The sequence below is a fragment of the Gymnoscopelus braueri genome (assembly GCF_963280865.1).
Source record: "Gymnoscopelus braueri genome assembly, chromosome: 20".
Taxonomy (NCBI): Eukaryota; Metazoa; Chordata; class Actinopteri; order Myctophiformes; family Myctophidae; genus Gymnoscopelus; species Gymnoscopelus braueri.
This window is the reverse complement of record NC_137622.1, coordinates 31,632,092-31,656,076: the sequence shown is the minus strand read 5'-3', so window position 1 is coordinate 31,656,076 and position 23,985 is coordinate 31,632,092. Positions and strand designations below refer to the sequence as shown.

The 23,985-nt window shown below is 42.1% G+C and overlaps 1 protein-coding gene across 1 annotated transcript in view; it reads right to left on the bottom strand.

Annotated features, from left to right (window-relative positions):
* mcf2a (MCF.2 cell line derived transforming sequence a) overlaps positions 1-23,985 on the bottom strand; it is a 41,013-nt gene that overhangs the window by 14,412 nt on the left and 2,616 nt on the right. The window contains exons 2-17 of the mRNA XM_080415884.1: positions 17,315-17,383; positions 16,612-16,726; positions 15,684-15,774; positions 11,763-11,882; positions 11,309-11,425; positions 10,393-10,542; positions 9,878-9,993; positions 9,340-9,454; positions 9,132-9,251; positions 7,642-7,833; positions 7,306-7,497; positions 6,171-6,342; positions 1,658-1,734; positions 1,219-1,304; positions 1,021-1,087; positions 723-838 (exon numbers count right to left, since the gene is read on the bottom strand). Coding sequence (XP_080272010.1) covers positions 723-838; positions 1,021-1,087; positions 1,219-1,304; positions 1,658-1,734; positions 6,171-6,342; positions 7,306-7,497; positions 7,642-7,833; positions 9,132-9,251; positions 9,340-9,454; positions 9,878-9,993; positions 10,393-10,542; positions 11,309-11,425; positions 11,763-11,882; positions 15,684-15,774; positions 16,612-16,726; positions 17,315-17,383 — 1,915 coding nt within the window. The remainder of the gene's footprint in view (positions 1-722; positions 839-1,020; positions 1,088-1,218; positions 1,305-1,657; positions 1,735-6,170; positions 6,343-7,305; positions 7,498-7,641; positions 7,834-9,131; positions 9,252-9,339; positions 9,455-9,877; positions 9,994-10,392; positions 10,543-11,308; positions 11,426-11,762; positions 11,883-15,683; positions 15,775-16,611; positions 16,727-17,314; positions 17,384-23,985) is intronic.

Below are 23,985 nucleotides of genomic sequence, written 5' to 3'. Positions count from 1 at the left end.
CCTAATGAAAACACTGTAGAGGGTGGAGAGAGAAAGTGGGGCTGAACTCAACACAATGTGACAAAAAAACACAACAACGTGCTCTGTTTATCTAATTAGGCTTGTAATTGTTCCTCTTTCTTCTTTGTTTTATTTTTCAGTCATTGATGAACATTTTAATGAGCCCTCGCTTCTTGGCTCTCCTGGGTGCAACACGCTCATACTAAATAATATATACAAACACAGCAGCTTCTGAAGCACCGCCAACAATAGTGTCCAAGTTGATGCGTTAACCACAACATGGCGTCCATGTGTTGTTGGGCGTGTCATTTTAAGTGATAGTTTTCAAACATAAAAAAAAAACTGGTAGATCTACAAGCTCCCAACACATAACGATAAGATGAGTTGTGAGCTTGTAGATCTGTTATTTTCAGCGTACAACACCGTCGTACGACGACATATAAGGCTTGAGTGGCTATGGAATGCCGGTGAAGAGAACCTACATATCTTCGCTGTCGGGTGGAAACCTCATATGTCCTATGTATGTATGTATGTATGTATGTATGTATGTATGTATATATATATATATATATATATATATATATATATGTGTGTGTGTGTGTGTGTGTGTGTAGCCCGTGTGCTTGTGTACAAACATGCATATTTAATGTCTAGCACATACTGTGTACTGAATGCGTCTGTGAGTGGGTCATGACAAGCCGTTATGACTGCAGTGTCCTTGCCTGCTGTGGAAGTTGTAGATCTCAGGCATGTTGCCAAAGAGGACGTCCCTCTTGCTCCGCAGCATGGGGGGCAGCAGCCCCCCAAGAGCCGGGTTGTCCATCTCCGCCCTGTAGCCCTGCGATGTCCATTACAGCGGCGTGTTAGATCAACGATTGAACGAATTAAGGGGTTCATGAGAAAGCGATAAAAATGGAATTAATTGGAGAACTACTAAGCGAGGGCCGGCGCGATGCGGCATTGAAGTGCTGCTGGGAATTACGGAGGACGTACTGCAGTGGAAAGTGTGTGTTTTCCTACCAGCAGCACTGATAGAAGCTCTTCCACGTAAATTCGTTCCGTCTCGATGAGCTCTCTCATCACGTGCCTGTCACGCGCACACACACACACAGTGAGAGAGAGAGAGAGAGAGAGAGCACCAGAGGGCATCATTAGCACTGAGCAAAGAGAATGAACAAGCAGATGAGCGGCGAGGACGGACATCCCCTCCCCCCATACCTCCTCAGGAGCTCTGGACTGTCTTCTCCCTCTAGACCGTAGGACACACAGCTCCTGTTCTCCTGATAGTCATGCATCACCTCGATCTACGCACACACACACACAACACACCACACACCACACACCACACACACACACACACACACACACACACACACACACACACACACACACACACACACACACACACACACACACAGAAAGTGGATTCACATTTGGATTCAGTACAATATCATCACATAATTAACCGCATGAACATTGTAATAAATATATAGTCAAAAGAGACACACATGGCATTAGCCATGACAGAGAGGAAAAGTGTGATTGATATACAGTAGATCCTTCGATACACAACAAAATCCTGAGTGTCGGTTCATCGCTCTCAGAGTGAAACTGGCACTCTGGATTTTGCCGTGTGACGCTGTTGTCATAACCTCACCTTTCTAGAGTTGGGGCTCTTCCTTGACACCTTCTTCCCAGGCAGAGAGATGTCAAAGGTGAACTTCAGACCATCGCCTGTAAGAGTGAAATGAACACTGAGGATTGTACTGTGTTATCCTTGCAGAGAGAAACCTCGTCTACATGGATTAACCCATTGATACCTGGAACGCATCTGTGTCACTTTAGATTTCTTTAGGCTATTCAAAAATAGCAGATATACAAGCTCATAGCGCGGCACCGAGTGCCGCGCTATGAACTTGTAGATCTGCTATTTTTGAAAAATCGAGGAAAAAAAAATTTGGTTTTTTTTTCCAATTTTTTTTTAGGATTTAGAAGACATTTCTAGAATCTTCTCAGGTCTTAAAGGGTTAAAGCAAAATAAAATCTCACAACAGAAAACATTTTGGTCCTAATCTGCAATTTGTGAAACAGCGTGAGAAGGAGCCCCCACCCACTAGCGCTATGCGTTTCATAAACAATTAGCACAATTTGTAGAATTGTGATGTTTTGGTAGCCATACAGCCAACCAGTTAAAAAATGTTCAGATTGATGCTTAAGTCGGCCATTCCCCGCCCTGGCAAAAAAAGGATAGTCATTTTGTATTTTAAAACAAAATACCAAAGACGCCAGAGGGTTAACCTTGAAATATCTGAGATCATTAGGATTTTCTGGAAGAACAAGCATTCTATTGCTAGAATAAAATAGGCCATCTACAAGCTTACAACATGTCATGTTGCAGTGCAACGTGTTGTATGCTTGTAGATGGCCTATTTTCGGTTATTATGCTTCCATAGAAGACACGCCGACTACAATCCATGCGTCTATACACAGCATCTCTCCATAGGCTTCGATGGGCGTCATCTTGCGACTCTCAACATGGCTGCTACATTATAAGTACAAGCAAAATCACACAAAGACAATATCTTTATGGTTAGGCACAGATGAGGTTAGTAACCTCTACTGTATGGGATTTGCTTGCCCTGCCGTGACCCTGGTTTGATCACAGCAGTATAAAGTAGGTTTGAACACCTCTAATCAGATATGATGGGTGCTTGACTTCATCAAAGGGCAATAAGGACGGCCTCCGTTGAAGCAGCTTCCAGTGAAGTGTACATATAGAACACGCATCTAAGGCAACACCTCGTCGCATGACTGATTGTCAGTCAGCTTTTGATCATAGCTGCTGAAGCCGTAAATTTACATTCAAAGCTCAAGATGGTGTATGTGCGATTATGTATGTATTGATTTAGTGTGTGTGTGTGTGTGTGTGTGTGTGTGTGTGTGTGTGTGTGTGTGTGTGTGTGTGTGTGTGTGTGTGTGTGTGTGTGTGTGTGTGTGTGTGTGTGTGTGTGTGTGTGTGTGTACAGTACAGTATGTGTGCCCCCATACTGTACTGTTCTATATTAAGCTAATCGTGTGCGTACAGTAGGCTATATGTGTGGAAGTATGTACTGTACTGTATGTACATCATGCATCATATAAATCAAAGCTAACACGTCTCTCTTCATCTCTTCTCTTAAATGAATGTTCTCCAGAGCATTGGCAGAAGTCAGAAGTCAGAGCTTATATAATGAGCCTCTTTCCTGGTAGTCTTCTCATTACTGTAGAAGTCCTATGGTAAGATCTGAGACGTATTATTGACCTTGAAGAAGAACCTGCGGTTCAGAAACACCATCTAAATAAAAGGGAAATCCATATGGAGCCACTACTCTTAGATCTCTTAGAATGAGGACAAAAAAATCCTCAACGGCAATAATGGAGCTATAGTCAAAAGCCTTTAGATTAGGGTTTAAGACATTCATTTCAAATGCACGCACACAAACAACTGAATAGAATATATGGCACGTGTTTCCCACACAGGCGGCATTAATTGGGTACTACGGTACATCTATGGATGGCTTTGGCCCACCTCCTTTGGCCTACAGATGAAAGGTTCTTTAACCCATTAAAACCGGGAAAGCATCAGTGTAACCCCTTAAAGGAGTAGTTCACCCAAATAATGACTTATTTTCTATCAATTGCACACCCCATGAAGCCTTGAATCCATGGATTTTTTTTTTTTTGTGGCATTCCTAAGCCAATAATTTGATTCCCGTCTCCTACCGGCTAATGTATCCGGTAGGAGACACAAAGTAGATTATTTGTGTCTCCTACCGGATACACACCAGGTCATCAAATTATTGGCTTAGGAATGCCACAAAAACAAAAATAAATCCATTAATTCAAGGCTTCATGGGGTGTGCAATTGATAGAAAATAAGTAATTTTTTGGGTGAACTCCTCCTTTAAATCATTTTTGCAAATCTTTGAATATATATGTTTAAAGCAAAACATTTTAGCTCAAAGCTTTGCTTCTGGGGGTCCCTGGAACAAAATATTTGGAAAATGTTCGCTTTAAAAATATATATATTCAAAGATTTGCACAAATGTTCACGGTTTAAAAAAAATAGCAGATCTACAAGCTCATAGCGGGGCACTCGGTGCCGCGCTATGAGCTTGTAGATCTGTTATTTTTGAATAGCCAATGAAATCTAAAAATGACAGAGATGCGTTCCCGGATTGGACGGGTTAAAGTTTATATGAACCACATATGGCTCTGACACAGCAAGCATCCTGGCTCATAGAAGGCCTATCTATCCCCGAGGGAAACTGTAATTATTACGCTAGCTTCCCTTGTTGTGGCCCGTTAGACACAGGAACACTTTCCGTCAACGTTATCAGGACCCTGTGATGTTCACCACAGAGTGCTGCTGAGCCAGGGGCCAGGGGCCAGGGGAGCAGTGGTGGAAGAAGTACTCAGATATTTTTACTTAAGTAAAAGTATAGCAATACCACAATATAAAAAATACTCTGTTACAAGTAAAAGGCCTGTGTTCAATGTTACTTGAGTAAAAGTCCAAAAGTATTGGCATCAAAATATACTTAAAGCACCAAAAGTAAAAGTACTAAAATGTTTGAGAATAGCAGATCTTATAATATAATAATGTATATCTGCAAAGTAACTAATAAATACATTTTTCAAATAATTGTAGTAGAGTAAAAGTACAATATTTGCCTCTGAGATGTAGTGGAGTATAAGTAAAAGTACTGTAAATTGGAAATACTCATGACCTTGGTGGGAGGGTGGGGGATTGGGGAAATAAGATGTCGTACATAATGACATATGCTTGTATTTTCTATGCAATATATGGAAAAATAAAAACAAAGTCTTTAAAATTGGAAATACTCCAGTAAAGTAAAAAAAATACCTCAAAATTGTACTTTAGTACAGTACTTGAGTAAATGTACTTAGTTACTTTCCACCACAGCAGGGGGGACAAGCATCCTACTGGGATGGCAACCAGCAGAGGCCTGGCCAGAGGCCCAGTGGACCTGCTGGGTGATCAAAGACTGATCCGTTTAATCTGCTGTGATACTATAACAAAGACACGTACATTATACTCTGTGAATAGTATATCATGCTACAGTATATATATATCGCTGTCGGGCAGAAACCTCTTATCTCCATATGTTTTGTCATAAATTAATGCCCCACTTGATCATAGTACAGCGTCATACAAAAGTATCAAAAGCAGCAGATCTGCAAGCTCAAAACGCAGCGCGAAGTGACGCCTTTTGAGCTTGTAGATCTGCTACTTTCTATTTTTGAATAGTACAATTTTGGAGATATGAGGTTTCCACCCGACAGAGACAAAATACTATAGGAAAACCTTGCATGTCCAATAGTGTATTTTTTTTTTAAGAAATGGAAAAGAACGAACCTTTATTCCAATGGATCCGATGTGATGAGCTCTTGTTAATACGTTTCATTGGTATGAAACATTTATTTAATTTAAAATAAATGTAAAAATAAAATAATCATATGGAGATACAAGGTTTCTGCCCGAAAGCAGTGATATTCTGTAGCTATAGAGTACAGCAGTTCTGGAGGACATTTATTATTCATTATGATTAAAGTATTCCCTTCCATTTAGAATGAAAGTTTCAAGCTCCTGCTAACATTTCTTGAGCTTGTAGACAGGCAATTTTTCGGCCACTATCAATGCCGTCCTAAAATGTTAATGTACTCACAAGTATATAGGGCTGTCACGATTATGACATTTTACCTGACGATTAATTGTCACTCAAATAATTGCGATTAACGATTTCATTGTGTTTTTGTCGTTGAAAATTACATTTCTGTTGGTCTTTTAGGCTTTGAAGTTGCACATGGTAAATATGACACATAACCTAAATATACAAAGAAATGACTGACCTATTTAATAACTTTATACTTAAAAAAAACAAAACATCAATAGTGGAAATAGCCGCTCACGACGCGTTGTGAGCTTGTAGATCTGCTCTTTCCACTATTTTTGAAAATGTTTGAAAATATGAACCATTTTTAACATGGAAACAACTATGACGATTATGATAAAATAATTGCGATTATCTCAAATAATTGCGATTAGACGCTTATCATGTAATAATTGTGACAGTATAGTCATGTGTGTGTGCTGTGTGTCTCTCTACCATGCTTAGGGGAGAAGAGCGGGGACTTGGAACGTGGAGGGTTCTCGGGCCTGGGGGCCACCAGCTGCACAGGGCGGACATGTTTGTCAGCCAGCTTCCTCAGACACGCCTGCCTGCTCTGGATCATTTCCTGCACTGTGGCGTGCTTTTCAAACGTCTTCCCTATCTGGGCCTGAAAACAGGTTATTCATATTCAGCGTAGGAGATGATATTACTGAGCATTATTGTCAACGTTTTTAAGTAAAGAATGAAGTGGAGTTTGAACTGAGTTACAATGGTTTTATTATATACTGTAGGAAGGGGGCGTGTCTGATAAAAATGATTAACAAATATCTAAATACTCAGAGCCTTGTATTAGAGAGTTGCGTCACCTCGGGGGCAGAAAACAGCGCCGGTAACATGGTTCATGTAAACTCGAAATAGTGACAAACGCTCATAGAATCCAGTGCATTCCGTAAACTTCCGGTTCAGGGCTTTGTCACTATTCGCCAATAGAGGGCGCTGTAGAAGACTGGCCCGATGAAGTGAACGGAGATGACGCAACTCTCCTTATATGGCGCTGTAAATACTGAATCAGGCTAGCCTGATTATCAGACTGAAGCGTGAAGCTTCGGTCCACTCAGTGGAGTGGGTGGGGTCTATGGTCTGGAGCCAGGCCAGAATCAGGCAACTTAAAAACTGCCTGGGGTGTACACAAAAGCCAGAGTAGACGTATAAGAATGACGCCAAACATGTTTGAAAGTGAAATATCCCTTTAAGTGTGGAAATAAGTTAGTTACTATATGACCATACAGTATATCGTCTCTGTCGGGTGGAAACCTCATAAGTCCAAGACTGTTACTTTTCAGGATTCGAATTCAAAAATAGCAAAAGTAGCAGATCGACAAGCTCAAAACTTGCAGATCTGCTACTTTTTATATGCTTTTGTGTGATGCTGAATGTGATCAAGTAGGGCGTTAATTTACTACAAAAAAATCTATATATTATATATATATATAAAATATGGAGATAAGAGGTTTCTGCCTGACAGCAACGTATATATAATCTAATCTGGATCACCGTTTGATGTTGAAGTGAAAGGGAGATGTTTTTCCCTGTGTCGTGATCGGATGGTTTTCATCGTGGCAGCTGGTACCTGCAGTTGTGTTGTGATGACAGCCTCATACTCCATGGCCAGGACGTCCGGTCCTGAGCTCAGCATGGCCGGGGCCTCCTCCAGGAACTTCTCAATGTCCCTCAGAGCAGCCAGAGCCCCGTCCTTGGACTGGAACTTATCTACCAGCTGATTGGCCAACAGGTACGCTCCGTTGTCACACCAGCTCTGGGCCTGGACACATGAAGATATGATGTATAGGTCACCATACCACCAATGATACCACCAAACATACATGTTGCTACATAATGCATGCATGTTTATGTACAACTGGTTGTACATGTGTGCACACACATCATGTGCACACGTCCCCCGTACCTGTCCGAGGCACAGCAGCAGCTGGTGTGTGTGTGTGAGGCGTGCGTGCGTGGCCTTGAGCGCAGTGCTGAGCGTGTCAGAGTGATGGCGGAGCTCGTTGCAGCGCTGCACGATGAGGGCCATGGCGTAGTGGTGACTGGCTGCCAACTGGTGGCCGTGAAGGATGATGAGCTGGGCTCGGCTCATCACGTCCTGACAATGTCACCGACAGACAGACAGAGACAGACAGAGACACACAGAGACAGACAGAGACACACACACACATTTGTTAATAAAGCTAGCTTAACCACTTAACCCCATTTTATACTTCGGCTATTAAAAAATTGGTGATCTACAGCTTCACAACGCCTTGTGAAGCTGTAGATCACCAATTTTTTAGTAATTATGAACAATGTTAACAACACACTCTCTGTGCGTTGTCCTCAGACGAGCCCTCCATCCATCGGCGTCTCCAGTCCAGTCATCCCGATTCTCCATACATCTGGCCAGTTCATTTGTGCTTTCCACACCAGCGTCTGTCTTTAGCAGATCCATGGTATGGGTATAGGTGTGGGACGTCCTACTGATCGACGCCCGTGTGTGTTGGTTCCCACAGAACAATCTTTCTGGCAGGGAGTTCTCGGTGTCGATGGCAATGACCGGCTATAGTCTCATCCTCCTGACTGCTATCTTCTCTGACACACGTGGTACAGTAGCGCCCCGTACAGACCTTGTTGGTAATGTGTTCGTCCCGTTGGATGTTCAGTACCACGTGTAGCACCCATCCAAGGACTTCTGTAGGGCATGCGTCAGTGTCCATGCAGCACGCACAGCCATGAAGGAGAACGGACTCCACAGTAGCAGAAAATAAACTGATCTTGATGAGTCGGCGGGGGAGGTTGGCTTTCCACGCACTGGTCATGCCACTAAGAGAACTCTCCTCGCGAGCGCCTTCCTCACTTTAAGGTCCTTCTCTGTGGAGTTGACCCATGCGCCCAGGTATTTAAAGTCACTGACCTCCTTTAGAGCAGTGCCTTCTCCACAAATTCTTCTCTTATGGGGGCCCCCTGGCACACAATCTTTTCAGCTGGGGGTCTGCAGCTAAATACATATAAATGTGGGGGTCCATGACATAAAAATGTTTGAGAACCACTGTGGTAAAGGGCCTGTAAGAGAGACTGTCAACTGCCAACAACTGACATGTTAACACTGCACTTTGTCCCTCTGATTAAATGCATGCTGGTAATGTGTGTATCCCAGGAATAAGAAAAGAATGACTTGTTATAAAGACAATATGACACTATTCTTGTGCATGTTTTCTACTTGCAGAGAGACACATAGTACATGGATGAAGGTTCATACAGTTTATTATACAAGTCCACTCCATACAGATCGTGACCGCGACTACAGATCCCATAGACAAAAACTAATGCTAAACATTTCTTTTTGCAGTCAACTCCTGTTGCAGGAGTGAAAACAGCAGTGTAACCCTGTGGTTGTGAGCTGCTCACCTGTGCATGTGTGTCCAGACTCTCCCACTCTCTCAGAGACTGTTCTATCTGAGCCACGGTGTCTCCCGACGTGGACACCTCTCTCTCCTGAGCCAGCAGGCGCTCCAGACATGACTCCATCTAACCAGGAGACACACACACAGGCAGATGGACACAGGATCCGCGCACGCACACACACACACACACACACACGGAACGGAATACTCACCTCCTTAAAGCTTTTCTCGTATTTGAGGAGCTGGAGGAACTGATGCAGTTTTAAATGATGCTTCTCAAAGAAGCCGTCGAAGGCGGCCTCCATGTCTCGGAGCTGAGCCAGGAGCCTGAGCAGCAGAGGGACATTATTGCTCTGTGATAACAACACACATCATCACCTCAATCATCAGTGTTACATGTGATTCACTTTGTGACATGCACTGATAATAAATTAAGAGCTCTGACTGGGAGTGAGAGACAATGTTCAGATCAGGGAATCCCAAACTTTTCCAAGCCAAGAAAATAGTAGATCTACAAGCTCACAATGCTTCGCTTTTCAATGTGTTGTGAGCTTGTACATTTTTCTTTTTTTTTATGTTTGGATTTTTTTATTTAATGGCCAGAAATAGCCAAAATCGAGACACTGGGTTGAAAATGATTAAACTGGGAAATTTAAATTTGAAAATAAATTGTATATACAGTATATAAATGTGTGTGGTACCTTCCCAGCAGCCCCAGCTAAACCCTGAGGTTTAGATGTTGTTCTGTACCTCTGTACTGTGTCCCAGTCTAACTTCACGTCCCAGTGGGGGTCCTCCTCTGTCCCCGAGGCCTCCAGGCTGGAGAGGAGGTGGCGGCCCTCCTTTGACACTGATCTGATGGCGTCCTGCACAAGAGAAGGATTGTGTTTCTATGTAAGGCACGGACAACATTCACAACATCAGTGCAGACATTAACAGGCGGATAAATTATGTTCTGAAGTCAAAATCATCTTAACCCGATTCTAAAAATATCATCTAAATCAGTAGTTCTCAAAACTTTTTCGTGCCAAGGACCCCTAAAATTACATGTATTTGGCCGCGGACCCCCATCTGAAAATGTTTTCCATATGTGGCCCCAGAAGAGACCCCAAAGAGAAGATTTGTTAAAAAAACACTTTCAAGATTTTTCAAAAATCCCAAGAAAATCTCCCTCTTTTTCACAGCCTAATGTTAGCAGATATGATTAACTCGTGATTTTACTGGACAAACAAGAACTTTCAAAGCCAGAATGTGAACTGTCACACCTTGAGCCTCCTGTATTTGTCGGTATGTGTCTTCAGCAGGTACTCAATGGTGTTGCCCTCATCCGGTAGCTCTGTCTCTGCCAACTCTGTGCCGAAGGCCTGCAGCATCTGGGCTATGTCTTTCACTGTCACTGCAAAACTTTCAATGGCCTATAGAGGGGAGCAGAGACCACCCAAAACAAAAAAAACAGCACAATGATGTCACCACTCACCCATGACACATCACGCTGTAATTAGGGTTGGGATTAATGATTCCGGTTGCTTAACGATTCCCTGTCAACGGTCAGATTCCTTAAAGGGATAGTTCACCCCCAAAATGACTTTTTTTCTATCGATTAGTCACCCCATGGAGACTTGAATTCATTGATATTTTTTAGTTTTTGTCGCATTCCTAAGCCAATAATTTGATGACCGGCAGCGGTCAAAGGAGACACAAAGAGTCTCCTTTGTGTCTCCTACCGGAGCCGCTGCCTACCGGTCTGCTGGTCATCAAATTATTCGCTTAAAAAAAATTGAATAAATATATATATATATAATATCCATGAATTCAAGTCTCCATGGGGTGATTAATCGATAGAAAAAAATATTTTTTTGGGGTGAACTATCCCTTTAACGGTTCCCTTTAACAATTCCAATAGGGGATTCCAAATGGACCCTTACAGGCCTGTAACGCCGAGAAACGGTTCCAAATGTGATGGAATTGATTCCGGTTCCTCAATGTTGGATCCGGTTCCTCCAGTTCCGGATCCCAACCCTATAGCTGCAATTGGTATAGAACGAGTAGAGCCGACAAGATGTTTTTGTGCACAACTTAAAATGACCCCTTCATGGATGTTTACAGCTTCAGATTAAAATGTAACATCTGTGTATTGTATCCAAACTTTTTTTTTTCAGTTCCATCTGTATGTATCCTTACCGTTCGTAGGACAATCCAGTCACTGTGGCAATAGTCCAAAGTGCCACCAAACTCAGAAGTCAGCTGGTTCTCCTCGATGTAGTGCAGCAGGTCAGTGACAGAGCTCAGCATCACCACCTAAAAGAAAAGACACACTGTGAGCACTCGGCAAAGTTTAGTTGGGCAACTTCTGCTTTCTTGTTTCAAGAAAAATGGTCTAAGTGGATTTTTGGGCTGTGATCCCCAGAGCTCGGCTAAGGTGCATAATGGAGAACCTGGTGAAGGGTTCAAAAATAGCAGATCTACAAGCTCGTTGCTATTTTTGAAAAAACGTGAACATTTGTGAAAATCTTTGAACATATATTTCTTAAAGCAAACATTTGTAACTCAAATCTTTGCTTCTGGGGGTCCCAGGAACAATAGGTGGTGGTGGCGTGGGACATGCTCTGTTATAACTGAGGAGAATCTGCATTACTGGCATCTTTAGCATGAAGTCCTCCTGGCTGAAGCGAAAGCCCAGGTCGGTGACGGTGCGCTGGAAGAAGCTGGTGGGCCGTAGCACCAGCACCAGGTGGAGGTTCCCTGGGAAGGAAGCCTGCAGAGAGACGAGTACACGGCTGTCATATCTGCTTGTAAGATAAAAAAGTCATATATCCCTGTGCTTAAGATACTGTACTATGGTAAAGCAATTCCAATGCGTTGAGACACAACAGTGACTCCTCTGTACACTTCTGGATGCATATTTAAAGTGGATGAAAGGATGGTGACGGTTTGGAAGAAGTATCTGTCACAGGCAGCATTAACAGCTAGTGGTGGAAAAAGTACTCAAATTCTTTACTTAAGTAAAAGTACCAATACTGCAATATAAAAATACTCTGTTACAAGTAAAAATCCAAAATTAAAGATTTACTTGAGTAAAAGTACAAAAGTATTGGCATTAAAATGTACTTAAAGTACCAAAAGTAAAAGTACTAAATATTTGAAAATCTTTTGAGAAAAGTCTCAAAAAGTCTCAAAAAATCTGCTATTTTCAAATAGCCTAGGTATAAAATAGGGCTAAATTGTAGTGGAGTAAAAGTACAATATTTGCCTCTGAGATGTAGTGGAGTAGAACTAAAAGTATTGGAAATTGGAAATACACAAGTAAAGTACAAATACCTCAAAATTGTACTTAAGTACAGTACTTGAGTAAATGTACTTAGTTACTTTCCACCACTGACAGCTACTGTATCTGCTGCTCCCTCCCTGTATCCACAGACTCAGCTGTCAGTCAAGAGATTTACTGTCAGAAGGCTCAGCCTAATTAATGAGTGCAGGGATCAGAGACTACACTACAAAGATGTCACAAATAAGCTGCAGGCAGTGGTGTAAAGTAACTAAGTACATTTACTCAAGTGCATGTACTTAAGTAGCCTAACAGCTTTTGAGATATTCTTACTTTACTGGAGTATTTCCAATTTCCAACACTTTTACTTCTACTCCACTACATCTCAGAAACTAATGTTGTGCTTTTTACTCCACTACAATTATTTGAAAACTTTAGTTACTAGTGACTGAGATTTTGAATATTATTACAAAACATACATTAACCACTTCAACCCCCCTACTTTGGCTATTTGAAAATAGCAGATCTACAAGTTCACAATGTGTCGGGTTGTGAGCTTGTAGATCTGCCATTTTCAAACGATTCTTCATAAATGACAAACTTGTGAAATGGGACATACTGCATAATGAGTACTTTCACTTTTGGTACTAAAGGTAGGGTAAGTGATTTACTTTGGTTAAAATAAGTTTTAAATAGCTCTATATTGTGATAGTACTCATTACTATAGAGTGTTTGTTCAGTAAAAGGAGTCTCCCATGTCTCTCCAGCTCTTTATTAAACAGAAAATGCATTTTCAGTGCTCTCTCCTGATTGGCTTAAATGGTGTCACCTACCTGAAAATGTACTATATTCTGTTTACTAAAGAGCTGGAGAGACCGCTGTGACCAAACAAACGCTCTGTAGCAATGATTACTATCAGAATATAGTACTTTAACCTTTTAAACAAAAATAGAAAAATACCAGAAAATATCACTTACCCTACCTTTAAGTATATTTTAATGTGAATACTTTTACTCAAGTAAATTTGGAATACCGTACTTTTATTTGTAACAGAGTAAGCCTATTTCTACATTGTGGTATTGGTACTTAAAATGTGAGTACTTCTTTAAATAAGCTGCACGACATCTGCAGGTCATTTAAGGAAAAACACCCTGACATGTATCAATTTGACATCTGTGGTGAAATGCACATTGCTTATGAGGCAGAGGCTAGATTACACTGTAATAGATCTCCAGCATTGGCCAGTTGTGATGAGGCTGCAGTTTTGCAACATCAAAAGAAAGAAAGAAAATGCATAAATAAATAATAAGCTCTCTGGAATACATGCTGTATGCTATCTTACTGTGTATAGTTCACAGTAATAACAGAATAACAGTTCATAATTAGTCTACTGCTTTGAAAATAAAAAATAAATATGGCCCGGACATAACATGGACATCATCTCATGAGGATTTTCACTTTAGTCCTACATGTATTAACCATGATGATGCATCATAATTCACACATTCTGAGGTGGCAGTTTCATGTATAATGTTGACTTTAAATCACATCAATGCAATTGCATGTGATGCAACTTTTTTGACATTCATTCGCCCTCAAGTCATTCCCCCCCAAAAAAAAACGATGACGAAGGTAGGAGGCAGAACTGAACATGCATTTCAAATCCATAGTAGTGATCATGCAGTTGGATTTCAGTCAGGTTGCATTAACTGAAACAATTGCATGACTAAGCGGAATTGGCGATTCCGCACCGCAGTGCTACAGTCAGCAGCAGCAGCAGCAGCTGCAGCCGGTCGGTCGGTGCGATGCTCGCTGCCTCTGACTGCCGCAGTTACCCAGCCCACCCAAAACTTCATCCTAACTCTTTCAGACGGTAAATAACACTAAAGCAGCCAGCAGCTCGTTACCGGGGTCCTCCGCATCTTGGGCATTCCTCGTCGATGAAAGCTCTCAGTCATCGTGTTCGATGCCATCTCGGCGGTTGCAAAAAAGACAATTAAAAAGTGCCTTGCTTGCCAAGCCCTCGCCCGTCCCGTCCGTAAATCGCCACCCAAAGTATGCTACTCCTCTGTCTCTCTCGGCTCAGGCTGCCTGCTACGGCCACGACCGACGCCGCTCCCGCAGAGAGAGACTGCAATCTCTCCCTCCCCACCTTCCCCCAACCACATGATCATCATCATCATCACAGTGTCCTTTGCTCGTCGCTCCACGAAACAGAACGTCATCAAGACATGCCCTCAGTATTTGCTGGCTAATGCATTTTTAGCACGAATTCAGTCACAGGCACAGGCAGTCCCCAGTTACACCTTTGCTAGCCATGGATCACACGACGGTCGTCTGTCACGAGTCACGACCGTCATGGATGAACGTCAACATAACAGTTTCTCCCTTTTTGGCCCGTACATCTACTTAAACGTTCAGATTTCAAATATAAAGTGCTTATCCCATGGCCACGGATGTTACACCTATGCACGGGCCCTCAGAAGTACCCGTATATTCCGTATTGTTCAATAAAAAGCATTTGAATCCAATCGGTGGCCATTTTCTCATAGTTATAATGTGTCAGAGTGCAATACACCTCCCAACCGATAGGTTCGCGTAGTTGAGAGCATATGGCAAAACGCAAAAATAAGGACAAAATGGCCAGCAATCGAATTAAAATGCTTTTTATTGAATAATACGGAAGATACGGTTACTTCTGACGGCCCGAACAGAATTGTAACATCCGTGGCCATAGCATAAGCACTTTATATTTGAAATTTGAACGAATACGTAGATGTACGACCAAAAAAGGGGAAAGTGCAAACACCAGGTTGAAGTTCATCCATGACTGTCGTTATATGACAGTCGTGTGGGCTATACCTTTGCAGGCATTTGATTTCACTGCAAGCCCGAAAAAGTTTGCTTTTCTTTTAATAACATTTCAATATTACAGTTGCATTTTAATACATATTGTATCATACTTTAATATTCGGACAATACAAGTCTGCATCATACATTGCCTGCGAGTCTGACTGACTCAGAAGATATCAGTACCATGGACAGCAACTGGACACGCGTTGCTTGCTGGTTCAGCACATGGAAATAATACATTATCAGGAAATATCCACTATCCAGGAAATGTGCAGCGTCTGTGTCTGTGTCTGCGTCTCTGCATAAACGGTCGATATTTCCCTGATCCTCCATGCATGATGTCCACGTAAAGTCTCACTATAAAAATACAAATTAGGAAGCAAAGAAGGCGATCTAAAGAAAACTAAAATGAGAGAATGTACAGTATATCTCGCTCACCGCTATTCTGGCAAGTGCGGTTTTAATAGAAGCCCAAGTATCCAGTCTTCGATCTAAAATGATGATGAATTTGACCCCTGGCTGCCTCTTTCTGCAATCACAAACAAGACAATTATTTCAGTTTTGCGTTATGTTTTATGTAGTCAGTGATTTAGGCATTTGAGCCAAGTAAAATGTCAAAAGTAGGCTATAACTAACTTTAAAGTAAATTGCCTGAAAAGTCTGACACTAACTTGACAGTGATAAATGCTCCTGGTAGGCTACAGTGTAGATGACAGGCCTAAACTAGTGACAAACTGTATGGACATGTGGAAAGTGCACATCCAATACTGCAGTGTTTCTCAAACTTTTTCATGTCAAGGACCCCCAAAATGATATGTAGGACTAATTGGCCGCGGACCCCCCCCCCCCCCCCCATCTGAAAATGTTTTGTGCCAGGGACCCCCAGAATCTAAGATTTGCGCAAAACAAAATAAAAAAATCCAATTATTAAAAAATGTCCAAACATTTTTTAGATAAAAAAAAAATAGCAGCTGTACAAGCTTGCAGCGCGGCACGAAGTGACGCGCTGTGAGCTTGTACATCTGCTATTTTTGAATAGCCAACATATAAATGGATAAAGTGGTTAAAAAGATTGTGATTCTATACTAACACACTTAGCTGAGGACCCTCCTCTTTTGCACCTGACCACAAAAGGTTGCCATACAGAGTACTCCACTAGGACAGGTATATGAGCCTGTGCCTTAAGGACACTGGGCAAGTTGTGCACAGAATATATAAACTCTGGAGTCAATACTGCATTGCAGGGAACAGAAGAGAGAGAGAGGAGAGGGGGGCTATATAGACAGACTGACATGGGGGGGGGGGGCAATAAAAACACAGAGAGAGAGCGAGAGAGAAAGAGAGAGAGGTTTAGGGAGGCACACACCGAGGTATGAGAGTGAGGTATGTTAAAACTTTGGCTAAAGCTTCCTCCGGGATGTCGCTGAAAGCCGAGTACTCTGGGAGAGTGATGATGACGCTGGAGTCCTCTCCTCGACCTCCTGTGAAAGGAAAACAAACATGGAACTATCAATTTCCACACTTCCGCACAACAAACCGATGTTTAGCCATCGGCCCAGGTTGGCTGGACATTCAGGAGAGCTGCACAGTGTGGCATTAGGGTGTGTGTTGCCTCACTGAACGTGCATCAACCTATCTGAAAAGTCTAATAACTACTGTAACAGTATTGCTTCTGAGATTCTGATGTGATATCATTTAACCCAGTGGTTCTCAAAGTGGAGTCCAAGGACCCCAAGGGGGTCCTTGAGGGGGTCACCAGTAAAATCTGTTAATATGCCTACTTTTTAACCCCCTTATCTATGTTTTATACATAGGATATTAAAAAATGTCTGGTATACATGCCGTGCTGCGAGCTTGTACATCTGCTATTTTTGAAAAATCTTGTAAGTGTTTGAAACATTTCGAATCATTTTGCAATTTTTAACACAAATCTTCTCTTCTGGGTATACCTGGCAAAAATATTTTCAGATCGGCGGCCAAATACATATCAATTTGGGGGTCCTTGGTATGAAAAGGTTTGAGAACCACTGATTTAACCCATAGCAGGTTGTTGAGTGAAAGGCCCTCACCTGACAGGTATGCCACCTGTTTCTCAATGTAGCCCCCCACCTCCTTCATGCTGACAGGGACAGTCACCTCTGAATGAGGAGAAATAGATTATAATTGTTAAAAAGAACAACACATGCAAAACGAAGGCTTCAAAGGAGTGGCACATACTGCAAAAGTCAATGTGAATGCATACATAATCCGATTGGCCCACATGTTTCTGCGGTGTGCACTGCATGACACTTACTTTTTTATGGGTTCCTTGCATTGACTGCTAATATTTTCTTATGGGTGCAAATCCTGCCCTCTTGTGGTAGATATAAACACTGCATTACATTGTAATTCATAACACATCATCACCATCGAGAAACGCCATTGAATTCATTAACAATGCCATCTACTGGAGAAGAAGGTTATAATGTTGCACTTGAACTGCAATTGATGCGGTGTGTTAAAAGTTAATTGGCTGATTTTCCCTCTTGCTCATGCTTGGTGACATGTATAATGATATGATGGCATACGTTTTTATTATTCTCAGCTTATGAAAATAACTGGCCAGTAAAAACCCAGTGTCAGAACAGGTCAACAAGGCATTAGATGTGACATTTAGATGAACTGCTCTTGGCACCAGGTAACAGTGCAGTACTCATCCAGTCCGCTGTGAGAGAGAACACACTCAAATCATGTCTAACACACAATGACTTCCAAAAGGCAACACACAGGTTTTTCTTTCCCAAAGGAACATTTTGGCTATATTTTAGTGCGCCTTTTGTAAATTGTGTTCTGTATTCATTATATCACAATTCCCAAACTTCCACAGGCTGTAACAAGTATGAAAATATATTTTCCCATGCTTTTCTAGGTTTTCCAGAACGTTGAGAAAGCATGTTGGAACCTCAGTGCTCTTCTATTAACCACATGAACCCTAGCGTACCTAATCTTGGCATGTCATAATTGGCAAATATTCAGTGAAAATAGGTGAACATTCGGCAAAAATAGCAGACCTACAAGCTCACGTGTCGTGTTTTGCTACGCTAAGCTTGTAGATAATCTATTTTCAGCCAAGAGATTTGGTGTAGAGGGAAAAAGAGGAGGGGACCAGAGCACAGATGTGTCGTATACAGTTAAAGTGGTTAAGTAGTATACAGAAAAGTGAAGAAAAAGGGAATGTCCGCACACAATAAACTGCTCTCCCGTCTTTTTTATTTATTTAACCAAAAATAATGAACAACGTTTCGCCCATGTACGGCTTCATCAGGCTCATACGCGGGTGAAATGAGTTTTGGGTCCAGCATAATGTTAAAAAAACTGTGGGGATGTGTGCATATCCTACCTTTTTACATATAGGCCTATACACACACATAGTACCAGTTTTACATATGCAAATTGTACGACTATAATAGCACGACATGGAAGCATTTATTCAAATGATTTTTGAAGCATTATTGCTTTATTTTACATTGTACGACAGTAGAGAGATACAGGAGGGGTGAGGGGTCAGTGGCCATGACTGGCTGATTGTATCACATGATTCCCTCAAATGACCTTTAGTGGGAATACTGATATGTCACAACAAAAAATAAACATCAACAAAGTTCTTTACCACAACAACAGACATGCCTGCACACTGCACAGGCAAGACTCCAGTGTGTAGTAGCAATAACTCGCAGCTTGTTTTTTTAATGCATTTCATTCATAATAGATAAACACATTAAAAATAAATTAGACCTGAGGCAGAGGGAAAGACATACGGGAAAAGAGATGGAGAAAAAGAGAGATGTTGACAGAGAGAGAGAGAGAGAGATGGAGAGGGAGAGAGAGAGAGAGAGCGCGCGAAAGAGAGAAACTGAACAGGGAGGGAGGTGTCCGATTCCACGTGGCTACTACAGGTAACACGGAGGCGGGCGGGGCTCGTCAGGGAGCAGGTAATAAGCTCCACTGGTCCTTGTTTAATATTTCATGTGTGTCTGTTAGGGAGATGTTGTGGCGGGCCAGAGGAGGGCCACGGCCCGGGCCGTTCACACATAGCTGTGCGGTAAAGTTACAGTCTCAGGTTTTAATAGAACACTGGGCTGGTCGTGTAACAATGGAGCGCGAGTTAAGACAGGCCTTACACATAACGCTCATGTTCATCTTCATTTTCCACTGCGAGAGATGCAATTTGCATAGTCACGTTACACACTGAATGTTAAACTAAATGCATATACTGGCACCACAGATACCAAAACAATGTGTAGCCTAATGGGGAGATGGAAAACGGAGCATGAGTCTTGTTGTATTTCTGAACATGATGTTAATCTGCTATGTAAAGGAAGAGATACTAAATACGATTGTTAATATGAATATGATTATTAGCTATACTGATTCTGCACTTAAGAATTATGCCAATCAATCAATTATTTATATTAAGCACACACCAACACACACAGAGCAGCTTCTTCCTTCGCTGCAGACCTCTAACAGTATTTGATCAGGGGGAGGAGATGCTTGCACTGCAATGTTTTTCATATGGATGCCAGCCTCTGGTCTCTGGAGGTCTCTCTACTCCTGCTTGTTTACTATCTGCTCCTCTCATGCTGTGCTTCTCTGATCTGTCAAAACAAATGTCTGCCAAACATACCCTCTATTTGGTAATAGCGTAGGGATGCATAATTATTTCAGCACATACAGTACAGTATATAATATTGAAATTACCATAATTACGTAACTACACTTTTTAAAGTTGCTTATGGCTGCATTTGTTTCTTAGATGGTGTGGTTCTTACCGAGGTTCGTATTCACGTGGTTACATTTTAAAGCACTTAAAAATACATGTTTTATTTTATTGCCAGATAGTGAAGTAATACTCCTCTAGCAGACTTCCTCAGAGCAGGCGTTGCTAGTGTGGGGTGAACGTCAAATAATCTCTGTTTGCGCTTCTGTCCTTGCCCATTCCATTTAACAGCAAGCATTGCTGGAGCCACAGATCGACTGGCAGCTGAACAGATCAAGGCCCAGGCTCCGTCCTACAGTACAATGCTTATCAGGGTGGGCTGTTGAGCAAACAGATAGGCATCCGTATGGACACCAACATAAAATGTTAGCGAAATATTAAACCCAAACTTGGCGAGGCCGTTTGGCTAGGACTTGGGCTATCGGATAACAGCTATAGCGTAATTTGTGTTCAAATCAGATGTACTTACTGTACAGCATGAATCATTAGGTGTGACTCGTCTAATATTTGCTTTAGCAGCTGATTCACCCATATCAGTCCAAGTGAGATTCCCGTTGGCCAGTGACATCACTAATAATAACCTATGCAGCAGCCCAACTCATTTTCAACGGAGGCTACTTTCTAGACTTGTGCAGCACACCAATGCGGATGTGTGTTGACTCCTCAGCATCTCCTGTGTAGTCACAGGAGATTCGTGAGCATGAAATCGGTTGCAGAGTGAAAAAAATCCCAGCTTACACACACACACAAACGTTCATAGCGCACAAAGGCCTGAGCTTACACTGCTTTTAGGTCAGCAGATATTTTTTACTAAACCAGGCTTCCAGTGCTAAGGGGATTAGACTGGTGGGTTGCTATGGTGTGCATTGCTGGAAAAAAAAGAGTTGGCGGAAATCCCACTTCCCACCATGCTGCTTTTTCGCTCTCCCATTATGTTAGGAGAGGCCTGCACGTTTGGCACTTTATTTGTCTCTTCTATACAGTTGTGAATATACGTATAATAAGGGGTGTAGGGTGTGTGTGTGTGTGTGTGTGTGTGTGTGTGTGTGTGTGTGTGTGTGTGTGTGTGTGTGTGTGTCTAAATGTAGTTTTCTTTAGTTTTTGGTCATTTAATTCAGTTGTTTATCACATTGCTTACGTACAGTATGACACAGCATCTTGTTCAGTTCAAGTCAAAACACATTCAGAATCCAACCACTGGCCAGAAACTATATCCACTGTGTACGGGGAAAGAAGCATCAGAAATCTATGTGAGAAGTAGATGTGCCTTCCATGCACATCCATGGATAATGCTTTTCCAAAGTTCCACCTGGACCTCTTGAGAAATGTAATCTACTCATTCAGTACAGCTCAGGGGAATGCGCAGCTTTAGCCTGATTAACCTCATCATAACGTCACTCCATTCACGACTTTATACGTCACATGTGTCGACAACATGGGAGGTGGTGGTGTGAGGCTGAGGCCCCACTAAAAATAGCATCAAAACACTGCCTTCAATTAATGAAGGCAGTGTTCACTGCAATGCAAAATGTTGATTTTACAAGGCACTTTAGACCAGCGAAATCCCCTAGAAGCAAATATAGTCTACTTAACAAAAGACTGAAAAACTACAAGATGCATGTTTATGGTACAAGCAAAGACATATGGCCTACATTGAAATCTGGGCAAAAGTTTTCACATGAGCTGAAAGAGTTACATTCTTTAAGTGATTAAGAGAAAAGGCTTGGCAGTCTTACTCTTGTCTATAGAATGTGATATTATTGGCTTGGGAATTGGGTATTAAAAAATAAAGCCAGCTGCAAGATGCTGCTCAGTCTGCTTTATTATAGTAGTATAGTCATAGTAGTAGTAGGATCTGCTGTATTACAGTAGTACAGTAGTTGTAGTATCCAGTCTGCTGTATTAGAGTAGCAGTATCCAGTATCTGAAATACTGCAGTAGTAGTAGTAGTAGTAGTAGTAGTCGCAGTACATGCTGTATTAGAGTAGTAGCAGCAGCAGCAGCAGTAGTAGTATCGAGTCTGTTGTATTACAGTAATACAGTAGTAGTATTATCCAGTTGTGAATCCAGATGTGGTGACTAGGATGTGTGTACCAGTGATGGAGAGGATCAGAATTTCCAGCAGAGTAGATGTCCTCTGTCTCTGTGGTTAAGCCCTGGCAACGGTCATCTTTTCCTGTTAGATACCAAGGCTCTGGGTTCGATAGCAGCTCAGGGCACTCCTCCAAATAACGTTGGGGCATCTGGGTGGCACAGGAGGAAAGTACCTGCCATCTACCATGGAGACTAGCGTTTGAAACCCTCACAGAGCCTCCAGATTGGAACACAATATTGGCCGTGTTTGCAGGTGGGTAGCCGGTCGGGGACGGCGATCTCCGTCACTGCATTAGGGACTCCTTCAGGGTTGGTCGAGGACATCACTTCAGCAGATACTCAGAATGCAGAACTGGGAAGGATAACATGTCCCTTTGCCCTCCTGGTGAATCTCCTTACTGTCAGGTGAAAAGAAGCAGCTGGTGATGTCACCAAACAATAGGGGTCAGCAGTGACAGGGACTATAAACATGAGGGGGGGGGGAGTGGCATAATGACTAAATTGGGAGAAAAAAAGAAAACAATGTTGGGGAAATAAAAGGTAAATCTCCCCAAGGTCCAAGCACCCGGAGGTCATGGTGGCACCTGAAAAAGTGGAGGATGCACGCCGATCCTTCGAGCACAAGCGGACTATGGAGAATTGCGAGGTATTGAATGAGCTCAAAACAGCTTCTCTTCAGAGCCAGCATGATGACCCCTGACAGCAATAGCGAGGAGTTGGACATCCTACTGGGGGTGTTACAAGGGCACACTTTACAGGCGATCAGTGGATTGGAGATGGAAAACTGCCTTACTATTACACCTAGGAGGTCTTCTAGATCTAGACGACCGGCTGTGGTGGACCTATACCGTTCTTGCTATCTAACCAGTAACCACTAAAAGCAAGAACAGGAGCTCTAGGCTGTGTGTGAGCGTGTACGTGTGCATACGTGCTAGATTCCTGAATAGCTGAAAGCATTTAGATATATTTGTCTTTAACTTTTTTCTTTTTTTACAGCAATAGTTTTCATTTATTCATAAGGTTTGTAAAATCAAGAATTTTCAATTATTCCTCAGGGTTCATAGGAAATGTTTATTAGCCATTTTGTTAAGCGTTTAATTTAGAAAGTAGTTGTTCTTCAAATAAATACAAATATATATCAACATGAGACTAGCTGACAATCTATGTTCCGCCATTAGCCATGAGAGGCTCTGATGCATATTTACTGTGTTGGTCCTGATTTTGCACCTGCATGTAAGGCTAAGATGTGCTGCCTTGTTTTGGGCTATCTTTAGCGTCCCTAAATCCTTTTTAGCTGCACTGGAGCACACAGCCGGGCAGTAGTCAAGGTGAGACAGCACCAGTGCCTGGGTAACCTGGACAACAGATGACATCTCCTGAGCAAGGACCGCCCCTTTCCCATTTTATTAGTCTGGGTTTTCAATGAGCGGAGTGTGGACCATGATAGATGACCGTCCAATGTGATACCAAATAGTTCTGTTTCATCTACCTGCTCAATTCCCCAAACCACACACACAACCATTATTTATGTTATGATGATGATGAGGTGGTAGTATAGCAGTTGTTTTAGTTCTAAAAATAGCACAACAACACTGCAGGGTAAGGGACAGAAGGTGAGTTATGTACTGTAACTGCTGATAGGCATTGTTAATCTTACAGCATAGGTGCCATACAGCACGTTGTTCAAGATTAAAACCACAATATGCTTCTTTTTATTACTTCCGCCATCCATCCTCCCATCAGATTTGGCACACATCATTACACTTTACAAACCCCTCCTGGTAGTAATGGGTCTTTCTTTTCCCCTATAATGTCCCTGTTCCCCTTCACATCCCCAGCCTATTGGGACGATGACACCTGTGTCATTTTAGATTTATTTGTAAATCT